The 26056-nt window shown below is 41.9% G+C and overlaps 1 protein-coding gene and 1 long non-coding RNA gene across 2 annotated transcripts in view; one reads left to right on the plus strand and one right to left on the minus strand.

The window, feature by feature from the left end:
• The window catches only part of LOC309666127, a 581994-nt gene that overhangs the window by 503911 nt on the left and 52027 nt on the right, over positions 1–26056 (minus strand). The gene's annotated exons all lie outside the window — the stretch shown is intronic.
• On the plus strand, positions 12595–15488 carry TAS2R39 (taste 2 receptor member 39). Its single transcript, XM_082471440.1, is given in 6 exon segments — positions 12595–13029; positions 13032–13055; positions 13059–13088; positions 13092–13415; positions 13419–13478; positions 13482–15488. Coding segments are annotated over 6 exon segments (648 nt in total). The 5' UTR covers positions 12595–12951; the 3' UTR covers positions 13614–15488.

The raw sequence follows: 26056 nt of genomic DNA on the forward strand, positions 1-26056 counted from the left end.
AGATTATTAAGTGAAGTAAGTCAGAAAGAGAAAGACAAATACCATGTGATACCACTTACATGTGGAATCTAAAGTATGGCACAAATGAACCTATCTATGAAACAGCAACAGACTCACAGACATAGAGGACAGACTTGTGGTTGCCAAGGAGGAGGGGGGTGGGAGAGGGAAGGGCTGGGAGTGTGGCATTAGCAGATGTAAACTATTATATATAGGAGGGATAAACAACAAGGTCCTACTCTACAGCACAGGGAACTAGAGTCAATATCCTGTGATAAAACTGTAATGGAAAAGAATATAAAAAAAGAATGTCTATATGTGTATAACTGAGTCACTTTGCCATACAGCAGATTGGCACAAGATTGTAAATCAACTATACGTCAATCAAAACAAAAAAAAATAAAATAAAAAATGCCTCTGATGACGTACACAGCCCCTGCTCCTGCTGACTACCTCTCTGCAGCACCCAACACTGTGAAACCCCGCCCCCAGCCGAGGTCACTCCAGTCCTGTGTCTCCTTCCTTTGTCCTCTGTCTCCCACCAGTGTTTCTCTAACAGAAACACAAAGAACTGCTGTGTTTTCACTCAGTCTCACTGTTCACGTTCCCACGCTTGATTTGGGCATCAGACCTGCAAGAGTTCAAAACTTACTGGGTGGTAGAACTGCCATTTCTCTGCCTGTCTCTCATTATAAAGAACTTCTCTGAAATTCTGAATTCACTGGTCTGGTCATCCATTCACCAGCAAGTATCTAGGTACTGGGGTTAAGCGCTAGGAATGAGATACAGTTGTTAGTAAAGAAACAACAAACCCCAAATGGAGTCACTTGTGCTAAGTCCCACGTCAGCAAACCAAGACTTAACAGCGAACCTAATTGCAGTTTCAGCCGCTCTCAGGAATGGGACCTTTCACCAATAGATCTGGAATTACCTGGTCAGCACTAGAGGGGTGACCCCCCCCCCACCTTCCCCCAAAAGGCAGGTGACCCTGCCTGAAACAATCCACTCTTAGCTAGAAACTTCCCTTTTCTGCCCCCTCCTGCCTGTAAAGTTCTTGCATTTTTTACAGCTCCGCAGAGCTCCTTTCTACTTGCTCAATGGGATGCTGCCCGATTCATAAATCACTGAATAAAGCCAATTCGATCTTCAAATGTACTCAGTTAGAATTTTATGTTTTTAATGCAGTGATGAGCAAAACAAATAAAAAGAGAGGCATCAAACTCTTCGGAGAGTGTATCCCATTATCCCTCACACTCTTGGAAGCCTGGGTCAGCAGAAATGGAGGAGAGCCAGTGACAAGAAAAAGCCTCTTGAAAACCAAATCAGAGGTCCTGAAATACTACAGACTTACTTGTACAAGTGGGTGGGAACAAGCAGAGAGTAGCAGTTGTTTATTACTGTACACTGTAATCGAGGGAAACATTTGGAGTTCAAGAAGAGAGATTTAAAGATGAGATGCTAAAATTCATAACAACTTGTCCAAAACAGGCCAGAAAACCTTAAGTTTTCGCCTTGTTTAAAAGAAGTCCTAAGTAAAGGGAAAACCAAATATTATGAAAAATTTTGGAGACATCTCACACACCAACCTTCCCTTTATTTGAATTACTTCATTATCATTACTTTAGCGTTATGTACACTCATAAAAGTTCATTTGTTCTGAGAAGTCCATTTTATCATCATGTGTATCGTGCTTACATTTTAAAATCAGAAACAACTTCCCCAAGATAAAACTGATTCTTCATCTCTTTTGGTTTTACTCTTCCAAAATAGATTAGGTGACTCGGGGTATTATTTTTACCCTATGTTGATTTGCCTACCTTGTAAAGGAGCAAGGAACTTTTCCTTCAACCCTTATTTTCCTAGTGATTTCTTTAAAATGAAAGGTAAATATGTGTTTGTGGGCATATAAGTGTGTGTGTGTACAATCATTTTTATATAGAGATTTATTATCTCTCAATTTATTTTGTACAAGAGGTTTGTCTCAGAAAATCAGTGTCTTCTTGCTTTACTATTGTGCTATTGTGATTTATCATAAGAAATACATTTGGTCTTTGTCCCCTTCCCGCCCCCCCCCCCCTGCCCCGCACAGAGCTCCTAAAACCCTTGGAATTTCCTCAGTGAGGAGATCAACAAAAATGCCTTTGTTATGTTAACAAGGTGACTTTTGGAACACACCTAAGGGTGCGGACTGATTGCCAGGAAAACCGAGGGCGAATACAAGGTTGGAACTTTCAGTCCCACCCCCAGGTTTCCACGAAAGGGGGAGAGGCTGGAGGTTGAAACAATAACCAATGGCCAATGATTTAATCAACTGCACCTATGTAACAAAGCCTCCATTAAAACCCAAAAGGACTGGGTTCAAAGAGCTTTCAGACTGGTGAACACATGAGGTGCTCGGGGTGTGGTACCCCAAAGGGGGCGTGGAAGCTCCATGCCCCTTCCCACGACCTTGCTCTATGCATCTCTTCCGTCTGGGTGTTCATCTACGATCATAACCTTTTATAAGAAATCGGTAAATGTAAATAAGCTGTTTTCCTGAGCTCCGTGAGCCACTCCAGCAAATTAACTGAAACCAAAAAGAGGGTCATAACTCTAACTTATAACCAATAAGTCCAGGTGACAACCCAGACTTGGGATTGGCATCTGAAATGGAGGGCAGTCTGGTGGGACTGAGCCCTAAACCTGTGGATCTGATGTCATCTCCAGGTAGATAGTGTCAGAATTGAGTTAAATGGTAGGGCACCGAGACAGCGTTGCAGAATTGTTTGCTGTGGGGAAAAAAAAAAAACCACACGTGTTTAGTGACCAGAAGTGTCCAAAGTAAAGTGTTCTGTGTGAGGAGTGAAAAAAGAAATCTCACAGGTGGGTTTCTTTCCAACTCAATTATTCTTCCCTTAAGCCCTGAGGGCATCACAAAAGACCAACAGGATAAAAAGTTACAGTTAAGCCAACCCTGCCTTCAGTCTTTGGTGCACACAAAAGGATCCACAGGGGTAGGTAGTATAACATAGTGGGTAAGAACAAGGACTCTGGGACCATGTGACTCGGGTTTGAATCCCAACTCTCTCTCTCTCCTTCTCCGTCTCCCTCTCCCTCTTTGACTTTGGACAAGTTATTTAGCCTCAGTTTCCTCCCCTGGGAAATGGAGATAATAAAAGTACATTCTGCAGAGGGTTGTTGTAAGGCTTAAATTTCATGATATGTATAAAGTGTCTGGACAGGGCCTAGCTCATAGCTATAAATATTTGAAGTTATTATTACTTACAATCAGTTCCCTGCGGTCACAAGTGACACGCAGTTATCCGGTGACTTAGTGAACGGATGGTTGACTTAACTAGAGCTACTCAAGAACACAGCTCTCAAGACTATGTCAGTGATTCACAAAGGAGCGTCTACTCAAGTTCCTCCCTGGGCCCCACGATTGAACTCACACCCCAGGGCATCCGAAAGGACACGGGAGAGGATTAGAAAACAACTCCTTCCATCATTTGCATCTCCAGACTTACAACTAAGAGTTCTAAAGTAAACAAATGGAGTAGATTGGGAAATGATGCATCAACTGCTGCTTCTGGTGACATGAATAGTGGGAGCTATCACAAATCTGCCCATCACACGCTAGAAGGACATTTTCCTCAGACACCAAAGAGAAGCAACAACTCAGGATGACCGAAACCTGCAATCCCCCAGAAAATCAATTGTCACCATCTCGCATCATTTTGATGTGAATAATTATAGGCACTGAATGCGTCCTTGGTATCACCGCAAATGGGTTCATTGTGGCTATAAATACAGCAGAATGGATTCACAACAAGGCAGTTTCCACAAGTGGCAACATCCTGCTTTTCCTGAGTGTATCCAGAAGAGCGTTACAAAGCTTCATGATGCTAGAACTCACCTTCAGTTCAACATCCCCACAGTTTTATAATCAAGACATTCATTGTATATGATATGATTTTCCCTAATATATTTTTTATATAAATGAATTATAAGACACTTTCATTTCCTGGTCCCTGTTTCCCATCATGAATCTTCATCCCCATCATGTGGAATAACTGCACATCTAGATGAACCCAACCATTTAACACCCCACATTTACTTCTAAGCAGCCTGGTGTTGCTTGAGATCTCTCACAACTCGATGAAGTTATGTTCCTACAGATTCATGCTCTTCAGCCTCAAATGAGTAACATCACTGGGCATTTCTAGCCTGTATTTCCCTAAAGAAGTCATTCATTAACTACCCATGATGACTATCTCATATCTTTTCCTCAGCCCTAAACCTCCAGTCTATCATCTCTCTGCCTTATTTTCAACTGATGAAGTTGCCCTTACATTTTTTTTTTTTTTTTTTTGATACAAGGAAGTCATCAGGAGGTCATTCCTTCACCTTCCCTTTAGCGAATCTATAAAACCACTAATTTTCTCCTACATTTCTAATATTTCAATAGAAAGAGCGCCCTTCTATCAACATAGATACAGAGAACAAATGGGTGGTTTTAAGAGGTGGGGCGGGGGGGGGAGGGATGAGAAAAATAGGTAAACTAGGTTTTTTTTAAAGTTCAAATAAAATTTAAAATTTTTAAATAAATACATCTAGGCAAAAGGAGATATTACAAACAGATCATAATCATGAATTTGAATGTGGTTACTCAAAATTCTAAGAGCTAGTTTTCAATGTCCAATTTCAAACTATACATGTTGAACACATGTGTACATTTCTGGTCAATATATAATTAGTAGTGGGATTTCACAGTTACAGAATATGTATATCTTCAGCTTTTATATATGCTCCCAAACTGCTTTCCAATAAAGTTCACTGTATTTTCATACACAGTGAAATCCTACATAGTACTGGAACAAATTCAGATAAATCACAAAAATGAAATCTCATAAACACAGATATAAGACAGGATAGATAGTACGGTACAATTTTTAACAATATAAGCATTACAGAAACTGCTCTCTGCAATTTTAAGACAGGATATGTGGGGTGGCTATTGTCTAGAAAGGAGCAAAGGGGGACTTCTGGGGCACTGGTACCATGGTAATATTTTCTTTCATGATCTGGGTGCAAGATACTTACTTTTCGTTTGTGAAAATCAATGAGTTATATAACTTCAATGAAGAGTTTAAAAACTTAAGTGGCTATACATGTATATATGGATTTGTGTATAAATTTGTGTATTAATGGGCCTCTCTGTTGTAATTAACACAGGCCGCAGGGACCAAAAGTTCCCCTCGGCCCTTCTGAAAATGTTCGGGAATGGTAGTGCAGGAAGGTAATACACACTTTCTGCATTTCTGCCCTGCAGTGCAGCAGTTGTTGCTGTTGGGAGTCACTGTGCTAATTCTCTTAGGTCATTTTTCCCTTTAGTTGTTCTGACTACCTCCAAGCGCTCCATGGCTGCACGCCTGTCTCACTGGAAAATGCACAGCCCCAATTCTGTGCAGGGACGACGCGAAGCAGAGTGTGATGCATCTCTCTGGAGCGTCAAGTTTATTAACTAGAATTGGAAGAACCAAGGAGTTCTTGGAACAAGAACTATCCCCCTCCCCCACCAACACGGAAGACAGAAGAGTAGGGGAGGGGAGACGTGCCCCAGGAATGACAGTCCAGTCTCTCAAGTTTCACCCAGGTGGGGGTTGAGGGGCAGACCTGCAGCCACGGTGGCCTCGCTTTCGGTCGCCCGGGCTGCTCCGGACCATCCTCTGAGCTGGCCAGGGTCTTGGATACGATGCTTCTGAAGGCCGTGCAGAGAACACACTCCTCTTCCCCTGCACCGGGCCCCAGGGAGCGCGGCGGCCCGACCTTCCTGCCTCGGTCATCCATGGGGTTCACATGGGCTCACTTTATTATGACGCCTCATGCTGGGCAGCTTGCAACAAAGATGTTTCAAAATAAAGTTCCAGATTCTCCCAGCCACCCCTTGCTTTTTCTGGCTCTGGCCAGAGACAGTGGATGAGGACACACTCTCAGGCTGCCCAGCGTGGGAGGACCTTCCAGTGTTGGACACACCCAGGGGGCAGCTGCTTCCCTCTGGGGCTCCAATCCTGCTGCTGCTGGAGGTGGATGTCCCAGTGCCACACTGGGGGGCTGGGCTGGGGGTGGCAGTCCTCGCCTCCAGGCTGGGTGGGGGACAGGCAGACTCACCGGTCTTCTGCCCTGCCTGCTGCTCTTCCTGCAGCGGCACATCTTTTCTGTGGTAGAGCCACCTGGTTTGCAGGGAGGACACCACAGGGCTTGGAGAAGGCTCAAGTTCACTGCCACAGAGGTCCCCGCAAGAGAAGGGCTTCAGAGTTATGATGGAGACCTCCACCTTGGGTTTCTTGGCGCTCACACGGCCTGTCCCAGTGTCCTGGATCTGGTCGCAAGTCAAGCCCGGAGTCCTCACCATTGTCACCTCCCGGTCCTTTTCACAGGGTGGCTGGAGTGGCTCCTTCTGGCCCATGTTGACCCACGGATGCCTCATGAGGTCACGTAAGGTGCCTCTGTCACTGGGGTTGAGGGCAATCATTTTTTGTAACAGATCCCTTATCTCCAAAGACAGATAAGGTGGGATGGGGTATTGCCCTCGTAGGACTTGCTTCCGCAGCTCCTGGAAGTCTTTTCCCACAAAGGGCCGGGACCCAGTTACCATGGTGTACAGCACTACTCCCAGGCTCCACACGTCCACCGCAGGGCCGCTGGAGCTCTGCCCCAGGAAGAGTTCCGGGGCAGCATAAGGGGGTGTGCCGCAGATCGTGTCCAGTGGGAAAATGTCATCACACTTGTTGCTGAGGCCAAAGTCTGTAAGTTTGATATTCATCTTGGAATCAAAGAGGAGGCTCGGTGGCTTCAGGTCCCGGTGCACGATGCCCCTCCGGTGGCAGTGCTGCAGGGCGGAGACCAGCTGCTGGAACGGGCCTCGGGCCTCCGCCTCTGTCATACGGCCATGGATCTTCAAATAGCGGTACATGTCCCCCCCACGGAGGTACTCCATCACCACGAAAAATGTCTCCTCTGTGTCAATCACCCCCAGCAGTTTCACAATATTGGGGTGATTCAGAGCCTTCAGACTGCACACTTCCCGGAAAAGTGCCTGGACACTTGAGAAGCTCTGACGCCTTTTCTCTATGACCTTCACAGCCACCCGTGTCCCGGTCAGAATGTGCCGGGCCAACTTCACTTTACCGAAGGTGCCTTCACCAATGGTGTGGAGGATCCGGAAGTCATCAATATGAGCCTTCTTGCCAGCAGATTTGGCTGTGAGGCCCTGCATCCTGGTGATCTGCTAACCACACTGACTGACAGCACTACCGAGCAACGCTAACTACGCTAACTAACAATGCTAACTGTACTAACAGGGCTAAGTATGCTGTCTCTACTAACAACGCTAACTACGCTAACTGTACCAACAGCGCTAACTAGTACTAACTACACTAACTATGCTAATCAAGTATTAACTATACCAACAATACTCACTATGCTAACTGTAGAAAGAACAATGACACAAATAAAAAAGAGTAGAGAAAAGAGACACGAAAATCAACAAAATGGCACAAACAAGGAAAACACAAGCTAACTGTAGGTCCAAGGCCGTCAGGTCACCAAAAGCAGCTTCCTGGGCTCTAAGGACCAAAAACCTGGGCCCACCTTTCTCTTTCATAGGGCTTTGTGAAGTACATCACAATGGTGCACTCTGAGGTCAGAGCAAGAAATGGACCCATCACCGCTGGGGGTACACCACAGTGGTTTTCTCACTTTTTGAGTTCAAGGCCCCTTTACACTTAGGAAAAAGGATCCCAAAGAAAGTTTTCTTTACGTGTGTTATTAGATATTGGTATTCACTTTGTTATAAATAAAAATCTGCAGGATACTTCAGTGGCCTTTTTATTTCTAGTTTGAAAATGCGTAATAATTTTAGAGACCTCATAATGTCTACACTTGAAATGTTCAATTCCTTTTCCTTAAATTCTGGTCTCAAAATAACGTTACTGGGCTTCCCTGGTGGCGCAGTGGTTGAGAGTCTGCCTGTCGATGCAGGGGACACGGGTTCGAGCCCTGGTCTGGGAGGATCCCACAGGCCGCGGAGCGACTGGGCCCGTGAGCCACAACTGCTGAGCCTGCGCGTCTGGAGCCTGCGCGTCTGGAGCCTGTGCTCCGCATCAAGAGAGGCCGCGATAGTGAGAGGCCCGCGCACCGCGATGAAGAGCGGCCCCCGCTTGCCGCAACTAGAGAAAGCCCTCGCACAGAAACGAAGATCCAACACAGCCAAAAATAAATTAACTAATTAAAAAAAAAAAATAACGTTACAACTTAACTGACTTCACGATACTATACAAAATGTTCTGTTGCATAAGACATGATACGGTACATTACGAAAGTCTATGAAGCTGAGAGAAGGTTTGCCAGGAAGGTCATTGAGCAGATTTCTCATCAGGAGCCTCGGAGGCCAGATGGCATGACTCAATGCACTTGAAGTGTTGAAGGAAAGAAACCGTCAACCAAGAATCCTGTATCTAGCAAAACTTTCCTTCGAAAATGAGGGAGAAATCAAGACATTCCCAGTTAATCAAGAGTTGAGAGAGTTCTTAACCACCAGACCCGCCTGCCACAGGGAGTTCTTCAGGTTGCAGTCAAGGACCCTGGACAAGTAGCTCAAAGCCTTATGAAGAAATAAAGACCTCTGGTAAAAGTAGACAGACGGGCGACGAGAAAAGCTAGTACTGTTGTAACTTTGGTTTGTAGCTCCACTTTTTGTCTTCTATTTGATTTAAGAGACTAATATATAATAAAACACACATAGAAATCAAAAAGAAAAAAAAAAAGATCACCTCTTCACCTAGAAAAGTTACTTCACCCCCACTTTAGCCTAACTTTGGGAATTCCCATCAACAACATTCTTCTTTCCACTGTAGGAAGCAACGCTGCCAGAAGCTATGGCAAGCAGAGCCTCTTCTAAAATGCCTTTGATGATTGCAGCAACATGGATGCAACTAGAGATTATTAAGTGAAGTAAGTCAGAAAGAGAAAGACAAATACCATGTGATACCACTTACATGTGGAATCTAAAGTATGGCACAAATGAACCTATCTATGAAACAGCAACAGACTCACAGACATAGAGGACAGACTTGTGGTTGCCAAGGAGGAGGGGGGTGGGAGAGGGAAGGGCTGGGAGTGTGGCATTAGCAGATGTAAACTATTATATATAGGAGGGATAAACAACAAGGTCCTACTCTACAGCACAGGGAACTAGAGTCAATATCCTGTGATAAAACTGTAATGGAAAAGAATATAAAAAAAGAATGTCTATATGTGTATAACTGAGTCACTTTGCCATACAGCAGATTGGCACAAGATTGTAAATCAACTATACGTCAATCAAAACAAAAAAAAATAAAATAAAAAATGCCTCTGATGACGTACACAGCCCCTGCTCCTGCTGACTACCTCTCTGCAGCACCCAACACTGTGAAACCCCGCCCCCAGCCGAGGTCACTCCAGTCCTGTGTCTCCTTCCTTTGTCCTCTGTCTCCCACCAGTGTTTCTCTAACAGAAACACAAAGAACTGCTGTGTTTTCACTCAGTCTCACTGTTCACGTTCCCACGCTTGATTTGGGCATCAGACCTGCAAGAGTTCAAAACTTACTGGGTGGTAGAACTGCCATTTCTCTGCCTGTCTCTCATTATAAAGAACTTCTCTGAAATTCTGAATTCACTGGTCTGGTCATCCATTCACCAGCAAGTATCTAGGTACTGGGGTTAAGCGCTAGGAATGAGATACAGTTGTTAGTAAAGAAACAACAAACCCCAAATGGAGTCACTTGTGCTAAGTCCCACGTCAGCAAACCAAGACTTAACAGCTAACCTAATTGCAGTTTCAGCCGCTCTCAGGAATGGGACCTTTCACCAATAGATCTGGAATTACCTGGTCAGCACTAGAGGGGTGACCCCCCCCCCACCTTCCCCCAAAAGGCAGGTGACCCTGCCTGAAACAATCCACTCTTAGCTAGAAACTTCCCTTTTCTGCCCCCTCCTGCCTGTAAAGTTCTTGCATTTTTTACAGCTCCGCAGAGCTCCTTTCTACTTGCTCAATGGGATGCTGCCCGATTCATAAATCACTGAATAAAGCCAATTCGATCTTCAAATGTACTCAGTTAGAATTTTATGTTTTTAATGCAGTGATGAGCAAAACAAATAAAAAGAGAGGCATCAAACTCTTCGGAGAGTGTATCCCATTATCCCTCACACTCTTGGAAGCCTGGGTCAGCAGAAATGGAGGAGAGCCAGTGACAAGAAAAAGCCTCTTGAAAACCAAATCAGAGGTCCTGAAATACTACAGACTTACTTGTACAAGTGGGTGGGAACAAGCAGAGAGTAGCAGTTGTTTATTACTGTACACTGTAATCGAGGGAAACTTTTGGAGTTCAAGAAGAGAGATTTAAAGATGAGATGCTAAAATTCATAACAACTTGTCCAAAACAGGCCAGAAAACCTTAAGTTTTCGCCTTGTTTAAAAGAAGTCCTAAGTAAAGGGAAAACCAAATATTATGAAAAATTTTGGAGACATCTCACACACCAACCTTCCCTTTATTTGAATTACTTCATTATCATTACTTTAGCGTTATGTACACTCATAAAAGTTCATTTGTTCTGAGTTGAGAAGTCCATTTTATCATCATGTGTATCGTGCTTACATTTTAAAATCAGAAACAACTTCCCCAAGATAAAACTGATTCTTCATCTCTTTTGGTTTTACTCTTCCAAAATAGATTAGGTGACTTGGGGTATTATTTTTACCCTATGTTGATTTGCCTACCTTGTAAAGGAGCAAGGAACTTTTCCTTCAACCCTTATTTTCCTAGTGATTTCTTTAAAATGAAAGGTAAATATGTGTTTGTGGGCATATAAGTGTGTGTGTGTACAATCATTTTTATATAGAGATTTATTATCTCTCAATTTATTTTGTACAAGAGGTTTGTCTCAGAAAATCAGTGTCTTCTTGCTTTACTATTGTGGTATTGTGATTTATCATAAGAAATACATTTGGTCTTTGTCCCCTTGCCCCCCCCCCCCCGCCCCGCCCCGCACAGAGCTCCTAAAACCCTTGGAATTTCTTCAGTGAGGAGATCAACAAAAATGCCTTTGTTATGTTAACAAGGTGACTTTTGGAACACACCTAAGGGTGCGGACTGATTGCCAGGAAAACCGAGGGCGAATACAAGGTTGGAACTTTCAGTCCCACCCCCAGGTTTCCACGAAAGGGGGAGAGGCTGGAGGTTGAAACAATAACCAACGGCCAATGATTTAATCAACTGCACCTATGTAACAAAGCCTCCATTAAAACCCAAAAGGACTGGGTTCAAAGAGCTTTCAGACTGGTGAACACATGAGGTGCTCGGGGTGTGGTACCCCAAAGGGGGCGTGGAAGCTCCATGCCCCTTCCCACGACCTTGCTCTATGCATCTCTTCCGTCTGGGTGTTCATCTACGATCATAACCTTTTATAAGAAATCGGTAAATGTAAATAAGCTGTTTTCCTGAGCTCCGTGAGCCACTCCAGCAAATTAACTGAAACCAAAAAGAGGGTCATAACTCTAACTTATAACCAGTAAGTCCAGGTGACAACCTAGACTTGGGATTGGCATCTGAAATGGAGGGCAGTCTGGTGGGACTGAGCCCTAAACCTGTGGATCTGATGTCATCTCCAGGTAGATAGTGTCAGAATTGAGTTAAATGGTAGGGCACCGAGACAGCGTTGCAGAATTGTTTGCTGTGGGGAAAAAGAAAACCACACGTGTTTAGTGACCAGAAGTGTCCAAAGTAAAGTGTTCTGTGTGAGGAGTGAAAAAAGAAATCTCACAGGTGGGTTTTTTTCCAACTCAATTATTCTTCCCTTAAGCCCTGAGGGCATCACAAAAGACCAACAGGATAAAAAGTTACAGTTAAGCCAACCCTGCCTTCAGTCTTTGGTGCACACAAAAGGATCCACAGGGGTAGGTAGTATAACATAGTGGGTAAGAACAAGGACTCTGGGACCATGTGACTCGGGTTTGAATCCCAACTCTCTCTCTCTCCTTCTCCGTCTCCCTCTCCCTCTTTGACTTTGGACAAGTTATTTAGCCTCAGTTTCCTCCCCTGGAAAATGGAGATAATAAAAGTACATTCTGCAGAGGGTTGTTGTAAGGCTTAAATTTCATGATAATGTATAAAGTGTCTGGACAGGGTCTAGCTCATAGCTATAAATATTTGAAGTTATTATTACTTTCAATCAGTTCCCTGCGGTCACAAGTGACACGCAGTTATCCGGAGACTTAGTGAACGGATGGTTGACTTAACTAGAGCTACTCAAGAACACAGCTCTCAAGACTATGTCAGTGATTCACAAAGGAGCGTCTACTCAAGTTCCTCCCTGGGCCCCACGATTGAACTCACACCCCAGGGCATCCGAAAGGACACGGGAGAGGATTAGAAAACAACTCCTTCCATCATTTGCATCTCCAGACTTACAACTAAGAGTTCTAAAGTAAACAAATGGAGTAGATTGGGAAATGATGCATCAACTGCTGCTTCTGGTGACATGAATAGTGGGAGCTATCACAAATCTGCCCATCACACGCTAGGGAGACATTTTCCTCAGACACCAAAGAGAAGCAACAACTCAGGATGACCGAAACCTGCAATCCCCCAGAAAATCAATTGTCACCATCTCGCATCATTTTGATGTGAATAATTATAGGCACTGAATGCGTCCTTGGTATCACCGCAAATGGGTTCATTGTGGCTATAAATACAGCAGAATGGATTCACAACAAGGCAGTTTCCACAAGTGGCAACATCCTGCTTTTCCTGAGTGTATCCAGAAGAGCGCTACAAAGCTTCATGATGCTAGAACTCACCTTCAGTTCAACATCCCCACAGTTTTATAATCAAGACATTCATTGTATATGATACATTCAAAGGAAGTTTCATGTTCATAAATTATTGTAGCCTCTGGTTTGCTGCCTGGCTTAGATTCTTCTACTTCGTGAAGATTGCGGATTTCTCCTACACCCCCTTTTCCTCAAGCTGAAGTAGAGAATTTCTGGATTGATGCCCTGGCTTCTGTGACTATCAGTGTTTGTTTCCTTAGGCCACAGTGTCTTCTTCCTCAAAAACATCTACACTGTGCATTGCAACAATCCTTTTTCTAGCCCCTCCTTCAACTCCACTAAGAAAAATTACTTTTCTGAGACCAGTGTGATCAGCCTGGTTCTTTGCTGTAACATGGACATCTTCGTTCCTCTCATCACGTGCATCCTGGCTGCCACCCTGCTGATCATCTCTGTCAAGAGACACACCCTAAACATGGGAAGCAATGCCACTGGCTCCAGGGACCCCAGCATGGAGGCTCATGTGGGGACCATCAAAGCAATCAGCTATTTTCTCATTTGCTAAATTTTCAATGCAGATGCTCTATTTCTTTCCATGTCCAACGTCTTTGATATCAACAGTTCCTAGAATATTTTGTGCAAAATCATCATGGCTGCCTACCCTGTTGGCCACTCCATTCTACTGATACAGGACAACCCTGGGTTGAGAAGAGCCTGGAAGCGGCTTCAGGCTCATCGTCACCTTTACTTAAAAGAGTAGACTCTATGATCCACACCCAAAGCACCTACCCCGACCAGCTCTGCCCTTCCCTCACCTAGACCTCTCTCTTCCTGCCTCCTTTCTTCCCCAAACCTCATCTGATCCTTTCACTCGATGTGTTTTTTGTATTGGAATTGGATCTTCATTCCTCTTTTGCTTCATGGGCACAACCTTAGTGATGCTTGACATATTCTTCACCTGAGTCTTCCATTTCTACCTCCCCTTTCTCTATCTAAAGCAGTGGTTCTGGACACTGGCTACACATTAGGATCTCTAGGGGAATTTTTTTTTTTAAAACACCAATGTCCAGGCCTGACCCCAGATCAGTGAAGTCAGGATTTCTGGTGTTGGAACTTGGACAATCTGTTCAGTTCTCAAGGTGACCCTGATGTGTAGCCAGAGTTGATGTAGCCACCAAAATAAAGGAAGGCTTTGCAACTTGAACTTCTTCAATTCCTTTCTTTCTCCGTCCACATGTCTTTTAAACAGATTCAGATTATTTGGAAAGCTTTCTGAGTAACAGCTGGAAATGCATTTTATCTCCATCCTCCAAAGACATAATCTGAATAATTTGGAATATTTATCAAAATTAACACTACATAAAATATCTTTCAACCTAAAAATTACTAACAACTCTTCCCATAGATAAGATATGGTATATATATATATATATATATATATATATATATATATATGGAAAAAAATATGTGCAGGAAGATGTTCACTGCAGGACTATTCATTAACGAGGGAACTCATATCTGAAAATGGAAACTTATGCAAACAGTTTTCAAGTGAGACAGATGCATGTGTCCTGAAATGAAAAGATCGCCAGTATGTTGTTAAGTACAAAATGCAAGCAGATATTTTATGATTCAATTTATGTTTTTAATGCAATATAAATGCTTCTTGTATATATATATATGTATATATAATGTTTCTAGAAGGATGTACCAAAAATGATTTAACATAGGACTTCTGAATAGTGGCATCAGGTGTCTGGGGATAAATGAAACATTTACACTTAATTTTATAGCTTTTTGCGTTGTTTGAACTATTCAGAACATGTATGCACTAATTTCAAAATTTTGAAAGATTTATAGTTTTTTTTAATTACAAAGAAAACTAGGTAAGTGAGCAACGTTTGAGGGAAAGAACTGTGCATCTTAATGAGTTGATTGAAACCATTGGTTTTTATAAAAATGCAAACCTTCAAAATCATAAGTTAAACATCTCCACTCCTATCACTACCTCCTATTTTTCATTTTATTAGCTCAAGGGCTGCCCCGGAAAATCGCCAGCTTTCAATCCACTGACATGTCTAGATTCTCTGTCCCTCTATCAACCCCTCTTCTTCACTTTCCTTCATAGCAGTTTGGAATACTGGTTAGTCATACCCACAGCCTTAAAAATGTTTTCAGCATATACAGATGAAGTGAGATGATGTCTGAGATTTGTTTTGAGATAATTCAGCAGAGGGCAAAGGGGTAGGGAGGTTTAGATGGGTCTTATGCTGATGTCTTTTTTCAAACAAGGACTCAGGTACATGCTGGTTCTTTACACTAGTCTATTTCAGGGTATGTTTGAAATTTTCCCTAATATATTTTTTATATAAATGAATTATAAAACACTTTCATTTCCTGGTCCCTGTTTCCTATCATGAATCTTCATCCCCATCATGTGGAATAATTGCACATCTAGATGAACCCAACCATTTAACACCCCACATTTACTTTTAAGCAGCCTGGTGTTGCTTGGGATCTCTCACAACTGGATGAAGTTATGTCCCTACAGATTCATGCTCTTCAGCCTCAAATGAGTAACATCACTGGGCATTTCTAGCCTGTATTTCCCTAAAGAAGTCATTCATTAACTACCCATGATGACTATCTCATATCTTTTCCTCAGCCCTAAACCTCCAGTCTATCATCTCTCTGCCTTATTTTCAACTGATGAAGTTGCCCTTACGTTTTTGTTTTTTTTTTTTGATAGAAGGAAGTCATCAGGAGGTCATTCCTTCACCTTCCCTTTAGCGAATCTATAAAACCACTAATTTTCTCCTACATTTCTAATATTTCAATAGAAAGAGTGCCCTTCTATCAACATAGATACAGAGAACAAATGGGTGGTTTTAAGAGGTGGGGCGGGGGGGAGAGATGAGAAAAATAGGTAAACTAGGTTTTTTTTTTAAGTTCAAATAAAATTTAAAATTTTTAAATAAATACATCTAGGCAAAAGGAGATATTACAAACAGATCATAATCATGAATTTGAATGTGTTACTCAAAATTCTAAGAGCTAGTTTTCAATGTCCAATTTCAAACTATACATGTTGAACACATGTGTACATTTCTGGTCAATATATAATTAGTAGTGGGATTTCACAGTTACAGAATATGTATATCTTCAGCTTTTATATATGCTCCCAAACTGCTTTCCAATAAAGTTCACTGTATTTTCATACACAGTGAAATACTACATAGTACTGGAACAAATTCAGATAAATCACAAAAATGAAATCTCAAACACAGATATAAGACAGGATAGATATTATGGTACCATTTTTAACAATATAAGCATTACAGAAACTGCTCTCTGCAATTTTAAGACAGGATACGTGGGGTGGCTATTGTCTAGAAAGGAGCAAAGGGGGACTTCTGGGGCACTGGTACCACGGTAATATTTTCTTTCATGATCTGGGTGCAAGTTACTTATTTTTAGTTTGTGAAAATCAATGAGTTATATAACTTCAATGAAGAGTTTAAAAAATTAAGTGGCTATACATGTATATATGGATTTGTGTATAAATACTTCAATTAAAAGGTTTTAAAAATCCTAAACAAAAAAAACAAAAAATGAAACACGATGAATGAGATGTGGTGGTGTTAGTGGTATTAAACCAACCTAGCCAGGAAGGCTCTGTGTAAGTAAATAACATTTAAATAAAAAATAATTTTAAAAATGATAAACGCAAATCAAGAATTTAGAAAGGTAATTACAAAATAAATCTAAGGAAATCATAAGGAAAACACAATTTATAAACATAATTCATTAAATATTCATTTCATGAAATATCAAAAGGGGGACAATTAAAAATGAATATAAGAATTGGTTCATTGCAAAAAGACAAAATTAGTAGTGTTAACTTATATAATTGAAAAAGAAAGACAATGGAATAAATACACAAAATTTTTAAAAAAGGAAAAGTTACCACAAACTGGAAAAATTCCAATATTCTTAAGAATCTATCTTGTTCAACTATAATAAGGGTTTGAAAACCAAGGGACTTCCCTGGTGGCACAGTGGTTAACAATCCGCCTGCCAATGCAGGGGACACAGGTTCGAGCCCTGCTCCGGGAAGATCCCACATGCCGCGGAGCAACTAAGCCCGGGTGCCACAATTACTGAGCCTGCGCTCTAGAGCCCATGAGCCACAACTAGTGAGCCCGCACGCCACAACTACTGAAGCCCAGGCACCTAGAGCCCGTGCTCCACAACAAGAGAAGCCACCGCAATGAGAAGCCTGCACACTGCAATGAAAAGTAGGCCCTGCTCGCCGCAACTAGAGAAAGTCCGTGCACAGCAATGAAGACCCAACGCAGACAAAAATAAAATAATTTTTTAAAAATTTAATTAAAAAAAAAAGAAAACCAAGATAAGATTGATGTTTCTAGAAAAAAATGTAGTTTACTAAAATTGACTCCCACAGAATTCGTCATTGTAGTTGAACTAGAGAAAGTTGTTAAGAACCACACCCCCAAAGTGCTAAGAATAAATGTCTTCACAAGGGAATTACACGGACTTTTTAAAAGCAGATAATTTCAAGCCTATGTAAATTCTTTCACAGAATAAAAATTAAGAGAAGCTTCCAAATTTGTTTTATAAAATCAATATAATTTTGATATCAAAACACACAAAAAATTGTCTCCCAGAAAACTACAAACCAACCTCACTTACCAATATTTAGGCAAAAATGCTAAATAAACCTCAAAGAGATCCAAAATACAAGTTTATTCCATAAAAGTAAAGATGGTTTAATATTAGAAGATGTGTCAATGCAATTTAACATATTAACACTTAGAGAAAAATCATATAGTAATTTTTATAAATACTTAAAAAACATGAGCAAAATTCAACAGCAATTCCTATTTTAAAAATATTCATAAAATAATAGATGGATAATTTAATATGATAAAATATATCTACCCTAACCTGATAGCCAGCATCATTCTTAAGGAGGGAACATTATTATTTATATTAAATTCAGGAAAAAGACAAAGATGTTCACTTTCACCCTATTAATTAATGTTGTCCCTAGATACTACCCAATGCAATTATAAAAGAGAAATAAATTGAAAGGATTTTTAAAAATTAGAAGGGAAAATACAAGTATTATATGTAGAATATATAATGGTATAAATAAAAACTCAAACAACTGAAAAATTATTACAAACAATAAGAGCATGAAATATGGAAGGGAAAAAAAACCCTTGTAAGAGCAAAAACAGATAAAATACTAGCAATAAAGTTAACAAAAAATAAGCAAGATCTATGTGAAGACTACTATAAAATGCCCCAGAGGTACACAACAGGAGATTTGAACAAGTAGAATAGCTACTATGTCATTGAGTGGAAAGAATCAATGTCATTAAATGTAACATTTCCATAAATGAATCAAAATTCAGTGTGATATACACAAATCCCCAAATTTTTCTATACCAACTGATTACAAACATTATGTGGAAAAATAAAGCAAGCATAACTAGAAACATTCTGAAAACAAATCAAAAAAATTGAGGGAGGATTAATCCCATGAGATAAACATGTTATAAAGCTAACATATTCAAACTAGTGTGATACAGGACAATAAATAGCCAATGAAACCAAATAGAAAGTCCAGAAATATGAGAATTTAGTATATGATAAAAGTAGTATAGCAAAACAGTAAGGAAATGATGGATTATTCAGATAAATGGTATTAGAACAGTTAGATAGCCTTCTGGAAAAAGACAAATTTGGATACATCTCCCACATCTTATACCAGGATAAATTCCAAATGGATCAAAGACTTAATGTTAAAAAAATTAAATGCTAGAAGAAATCTTGGAGACTTCAAAATTAACTTTGGAGTTGAGGAAGACCTTTCTAAAAATAAAAAAGGAAAAAAAATAGAAGTTTATTAAATCTGATTACATAAAATAAAGATTCTATATGGCAAAAACTACCACAAGCAAAGTCAAAGACAAATAAAAAACTGAGAAATAGTATTTGTTGCTCACATCCTGGATAGAGGCTAATTTTGCTAATTTTTTTTTTTTTTTATTAAGGATCCTTAGTTTTTTGGGGGTTTTGTTTTTTGGTTTGGCCGTGTCATGGAGCTTGCAGGATCTCACTTCCCAGACCAGGGATTGAACCTGGGCCACGGCAGTGAAAGTCCAGAACCCTAACCACTAGGCCACCAGGGGACTCCCTAATTTTGCTAATATATAAAGGGCTCATACAAATCAATAAGACCAATTACTAAATTAAAACATTGGCAAAGAATATGATCTGGAAGTTACAGAAAATGAAATGAAGATGGCTCTTTAAAATTAAAAGCTTATAAAATGCAAAAAGGTATACAGAAATAAAAATTGTAAATCACCCATTGTCCTTCAACCCAGAGACAACTTTTGCTAATATTTCTTAAATGTGCGTACGTGTGGTTGAACAAAATTGGTCTCTTACTGAATATAAATTTCTGTGACATTTTGTTTTTACTTAACATCTTGATGTTTATTTCCAATTTTATTAAATTGCTTTCTAAAACCTAAAAAACAAAAAAAAAGTTAAAAATGCTCAGCCATAAACATAACTTATAACAAGTGAAAAATTAAGACTACTCTAATTTTCATTCATCAGATTAGCAAAGATCAAAAAGTTTGGTCACACACTGTGCTGGTGATTACAGGGACCACGCAATCTCACAAACTGATGGAGTGTTAATTGCTACTTCCTCAAATGCAGTTTAGTAAGACCTATGAAAATTATGACGGTATATCAGTCATGAGAAAGAAAGACATCCTGCCATTTGCAACGACATGGATGGACCCTGAAGACATTATGCTAAGAGAGATGAGTCAGGCAGAGAAAGAGAAATACTGTTATGATATCACTTGTATATGGAATCTAAAAAAGCCAAACTTGTAAAAACAGAGAGTAAAATGGTAGTTACCAGAGGATGCGGGGTAGGAGGTTAAGACAGAAATTGTTTAGGATACAAATTTGCAAGGAGTAGTAGGTAAGCTCTAGAGAGCTAATGCACAGTAGTGAATATAGACAACAATATTGTATTGTAATAATCAAACTTGCTAAGAGACTATAAGTTAATGATTCCAACCACTAAAAAGAAAGGATCATTATGTAATGTGACAAAGGTACTAATTATTGCTGCAATGGCAATCATATCACAGTTTATAAATGCATCAAATTAACATGTTGCACACCTTAAATTTACACTATATGTCAAATACACTTCAATTTACAAAAAGAAAAAAAGGAAATGCTAAAAAAAATTATGGAGGTACATACATTTACTTAGCAATTTTATTTGGGGGATTTATCTTACAAATATACTTGAATACACAAAAAGTGACATTTGTTGCAATATTCTTTACAATAGAAAAAATAGTAAAATCAAAACATCCATCAACAGCCATCCACACAAAGGAGAAAGAACAGAGGGCAAGGAGGAGAAGAAAAAAGAAAGAAAGACATAAATGTGCTTATATGTGGATATGGAACAGCTTCCAAATGTATCATTAGGACCAAAAAACAAGTTTAAAAAGCAGGGCCTTTACTATACTATCATTTGTATTTAAAAGGGTTTTTTAAAAATACCTGAGCGTATGTTTGCTTTCCTATATAAATTCTCTCTGGAAGATTTTAATAAGAAATTAATAACATTATTTTCTTTCAAAGAAGTTAATTGTGTGGCTAGGAGACAGGAGGAGAAGGGAAATTTTTTGCTGTATACATCTTTGTATCTTCTGAATTTTCAATGGTATAAACATATAATCTATTCAAGAAATGAGGAGGTCCTCGGGAAGATGGCGGAAGAGTAAGACGCGGAGATCACCTTCCTTCCCACAGATACAGTAGAAATACATCTACACGTGGAACTGCTCCTACAGAACACCCACTGAACGCTGGCAGAAAACGTCCGACCTCCAAAAAGGCAAGAAACTCCCCCCGTACTTGGGTAGGGCAAAAGAAAAAAGAAATAACAGAGACAAAAGAATAGGGACGGCACCTGCACTAGTGGGAGGGAGCCGTGAAGGAGGAAAGATTTCCACGCACTAGGAAGCCCCTTCGCGGGCGGAGACTGCGGGTGGCAGAGGGGGGAAGCTTCGGAGCCACGGAGGAGAGCGCAGCCACAGGGGTGCGGAGGGCAAAGCGGAGAGGTTCCCGCACGGAGGCTCGGCGCCGAGCAGCACTCTCCAGCCCGAGAGGCTTGTCTGCTCACCCGCCGGGGCGGGCGGGGCTGGGAGCTGAGGCTCGGGCTTCGGTTGGATCGCAGGGAGAGGACTGGGGTTGGCGGCGTGAACACAGCCTGAAGGCGTTAGTGCACCACAGCTAGCCAAGAGGGAGTCCGGGAAAAAGTCTGCAGCTGCCGAAGAGGCAAGAGACTTTTTCTTCCCTCTTTGTTTCCTGGTGCGCGAGGAGAGGGGATTCAGAGCGCTGCCTAAACGAACTTCAGAGACGGGCGCGAGCCGCAGCTACCAGCGCGGATCCCACAGCAACAGGGGCGCAGAGGGAAAAACGGAGAGATTCCCGCACAGAGGCTCGGCGCCGAGCAGCACTCTCCAGCCCGAGAGGCTTGTCTGCTCCCCCGCCGGGGCGGGCGGGGCTGGGAGCTGAGGCTCGGCTTCGGTCGGATCGCAGGGAGAGGACTGAGGCTGGCAGCGTGAACACAGCCTGAAGGGATTAGCGCACAACAGCGGGCTGGGAGGGAGACCGGGAAAAAGTCTGCAGCTGCCGAAGAGGCAAGAGACTTTTTCTTGCCTCTTTGTTTCGCGGCGCGCAAGGAGAGGGGATTCAGAGCGCCGCCTAAACGAACTCCAGAGAAGGGCGCGAGCCGCGGCGATCACCGCAGACCCCACAGCAACAGGGGCACAGAGGAAAAAAACGGAGAGACTCCCGCACAGAGGCTCGGCGCGGAGCAGCACTCACCAGCCCGAGAGGCTTGTCTGCTCCCCCGCCGGGGCGGGCGGGGCTGGGAGCTGAGGCTCGGGTTTCGGTTTCGGTTGGATCGCAGGGAGAGGACTGGGGCTGGCGGCGTGAACACAGCCTGAAGGGGTTAGCGCACCACAGCTGGCTGGTAGGGAGTCCGGGAAAAAGTCTGCAGCTGCCGAAGAGGCAAGAGACTTTTTCTTGCCTCTTTGTTTCGCGGCGCGCAAGGAGAGGGGATTCAGAGTGCCGCCTAAACGAACTCCAGAGAAAGGCGTGAGCCGCGGCGATCAGCACGGACCCCAGAGACGGGCGTGAGACGCTGGGGCTGCTGCTGCCGCCTCCAAAAAGCCTGTGTGTGAGCACAAGTCACTCTCCACATCGCCCCTCCCGGGAGCCTGTGCAGCCCGCCACTGCCAGGGTCCCGTGATCCGGGGACAAGTTCCCCGGGAGAACGCACTGCCCGCCTCAGGCTGCTGCAACGTCACGCCGGCCTCGGCCGCCGCAGGCTCACCCCGCCTCCTCTGTACACCTCCCTCCCCGCGGCCTGAGTGAGCCAGAGCCCCCGAAGCAGCTGCTCCTTTAACCCCGTCCTGTCTGTGCGGGGAATAGACGCCCTCAGGCGACCTACACGCAGAGGCGGGTCCAAATCCAAAGCTGAACCCCAGGAACTGTGCGAACAGGGAAGATAAGGGGAAATCTCTCCCAGCAACCTTAGAAGCAGCGGATTAAAACTCCACAAACAGGGCGGCTTCCCTGGTGGCGCAGTGGTTAAGAGTCTGCCTGCCAGTGCAGGGGACACGGGTTCGTGTCCTGGTCTGGGAAGATCCCACATGCCGCGGAGCAAATAAGCCCGTGTGACACAACTACTGAGCCTGCGCGCCTGGAGCCTGTGCTCCGCAACGGGAGAGGCCGCAACAGTGAGAGGCCCGCGCACCGCGATGAAGAGTGGCCCCCGCTCACCGCAACTGGAGAAAGCCCTCGCACAGCAACAAGGACCTAACACAGCCAAAAATAAATAAATAAATAAATTTTTAAAAAAAAAAAACTCCACAAACAACTTGATGGGCCTGCAGCTGGTGAATACCTGAATAGACAACGAATCATCCCAAATTCAGGAGGTGGACTTTGGGAGCAGGATATATTAATTTTTCCCCTTTTCCTTTATTTGTGAGTGTATATGTATATGCTTCTGGGTGCGATTTTGTCTGTATAGCTTTGCTTTACAATAGCTTTATTTTACTTCACTATATTATAGCCTCTTTCTTTCTTTCTGTCTTTCTTTCTATTTTTTCTCCCTTTTACTCTGAGCCGTGTGGACGAAAGGCTCTTGGTGCTCCAGCCAGGCATCAGGGCCGTGCCTCTGAGGTGGGAGAGCCAACTTCAGGACACTGGTCCACAAGAGACCTCCCAGCTTCACGTAATACCAAACGGCAAAAATCTCTCAGAGATCTCTATCTCAACATCAAGACCCAGCTTCACTCAACGACCAACAAGCTACAGTGCTGGACACCATATGCCAAACAACTAGCAAGACAGGAACACAGCCCCATCCATTAGCAGAGAGGCTGCCTAAAATCATAATAAGGCCACAGACACCCCAAAATACACCACCAGACGTGGACGTGCCCACCAGAAAGACAAGAGCCAACCTCATCCACCAGAGCTCAGGCACTAGTTCCCTCCACCAGGAAGCCTACACAACCCACTGAACCAACCTTAGCCACTGGGGACAGATACCAAAAACAACAGGAACTACGAACCTGCAGCCTGTGAAAAGGAGACCCCAAACACAGTAAGATAAGCAAAATGAGACGACAGAAAAACACACAGCAGATGAAGGAGCAGGGTCAAAACACACCAGACCTAACAAATGAAGAGGAAATAGGTAGTCTACCTGAAAAAGAATTCAGAATAATGATAGTAAGGATGATCCAAAATCTTGGAAACAGAATAGACAAAATGCAAGAAACATTTAACAAGGACGTAGAAGAACTAAAGAGGAACCAAGCAATGATGAAAACCACAATAAATGAAATTAAAAATACTCTAGATGGGATCAATAGCAGAATAACTGAGGCAGAAGAAAGGATAAGTGACCTGGAAGATAAAATGGTGGAAATAACTACTGCAGAGCAGGATAAAGAAAAAAGAATGAAAAGAACTGAGGACAGTCTCAGAGACCTCTGGGACAACATTAAACGTGCCAACATTCGAATTATAGGGGTCCCAGAAGAAGAAGAGAAAAAGAAAGGGACTGAGAAGATATTTGAAGAGATTATAGTTGAAAACTTCCCTAATATGGGAAAGGAAATAGTTAATCAAGTCCTGGAAGCACAGAGAGTCCCATACAGGATAAACCCAAGGAGAAACACACCAAGACACATATTAATCAAACTGTCAAAAATTAAATATAAGGAAAACATATTAAAGGCAGCAAGGGAAAAAAAACAAATAACACACAAGGGAATCCCCATAAGGTTAACATCTGATCTTTCAGCAGAAACTCTGCAAGCCAGAAGGGAGTGGCAGGATATACTTAAAGTGATGAAGGAGAAAAACCTGCAACCAAGATTACACTACCCAGCAAGGATCTCATTCAGATTCGATGGAGAAATTAAAACCTTTACAGACAAGCAAAAGCTGAGAGAGTTCAGCACCACCAAACCAGCTTTACAACAAATGCTAAAGGAACTTCTCTAGGCAAGAAACACAAGAGAAGGAAAACACCTACAATAACAAACCCAAAACATTTAAGAAAATGGGAATAGGAACATACATATCGATAATTACCTTGAATGTAAATGGATTAAATGCTCCCACCAAAAGACACAGGCTGGCTGAATGGATACAAAAACAAGACCCATATATATGCTGTCTACAAGAGACCCACTTCAGACCTAGAGACACATATAGACTGAAAGTGAGGGGATGGAAAAAGATATTCCATGCAAATGGAAATCAAAAGAAAGCTGGAGTAGCAGTTCTCATATCAGACAAAATAGACTTTAAAATAAAGACTATTACAAGAGACAAAGAAGGACACTATATAATGATCAAGGGATCGATACAAGAGGAAGGTATAACAATTGTAAATATTTATGCACCCAACATAGGAGCACCTCAATACATAAGGCAAATACTAACAGCCATAAAAGGGGAAATCGACAGCAACACAATCATAGTAGGGGACTTTAACACCCCACTCTCACCAATGGACAGATCATCCAAAATGAAAATAAATAAGGAAACACAAGCTTTAAATGATACATTAAACAAGATTGACTTAATTGATATTTATAGGACATTCCATCCAAAAACAACAGAATACACATTTTTCTCAAGTGCTCATGGAACATTCTCCAGGATAGATCATATCTTGGGTCACAAATCAAGCCTTGGTAAATTTAAGAAAATTGAAATCGTATCAAGTATCTTTTCCGACCACAACGCTATGAGACTAGATATCAATTACAGGAAAAGACCTGTAAAAAATACAAACACATGGAGGCTACACAATACATTACTTAATAACGAAGTGATCACTGAAGAAATCAAAGGGGAAATCAAAAAATACCTAGAAACAAATGACAATGGAGATACGACGACCCAAAACCTATGGGACGCAGCAAAAGCAGTGCTAAGAGGGAAGTTTATAGCAATACAAGCCTACCTCAAGAAACAGGAAACATCTCGAATAAACAACCTAACCTTGCACCTAAAGCGATTAGAGAAAGAAGAACAAAAAAACCCCAAAGCCAGCAGAAGGAAAGAAATTATAAAGATCAGGTCAGAAATAAATGAAAAAGAAATGAAGGAAACAATAGCAAAAATCAATGAAACTAAAAGCTGGTTCTTTGAGAAGATAAACAAAATTGATAAACCATTAGCCAGACTCATCAAGAGAAAAAGGGAGAAGACTCAGATCAATAGAATTAGAAATGAAAAAGGAGAAGTAACCACTGACACTGCAGAAATACAAAAGATCATGAGAGATTACTACAAGCAACTCTATGCCAATAAAATGGACAACCTGGAAGAAATGGACAGATTCTTAGAAAGGCACAAACTGCCGAGACTGAACCAGGAAGAAATAGAAAATATGAACAGACCAATCACAAGCACTGAAATTGAAACTGTGATTAAAAACCTTCCAACAAACAAAAGCCCAGGACCAGATGGCTTCACAGGTGAATTCTATCAAACATTTAGAGAAGAGCTAACACCTATCCTTCTCAA

Source organism: Balaenoptera physalus, assembly GCF_965194825.1.
Source record: "Balaenoptera physalus genome assembly, chromosome: 8".
NCBI classification, from domain to species: Eukaryota; Metazoa; Chordata; class Mammalia; order Artiodactyla; family Balaenopteridae; genus Balaenoptera; species Balaenoptera physalus.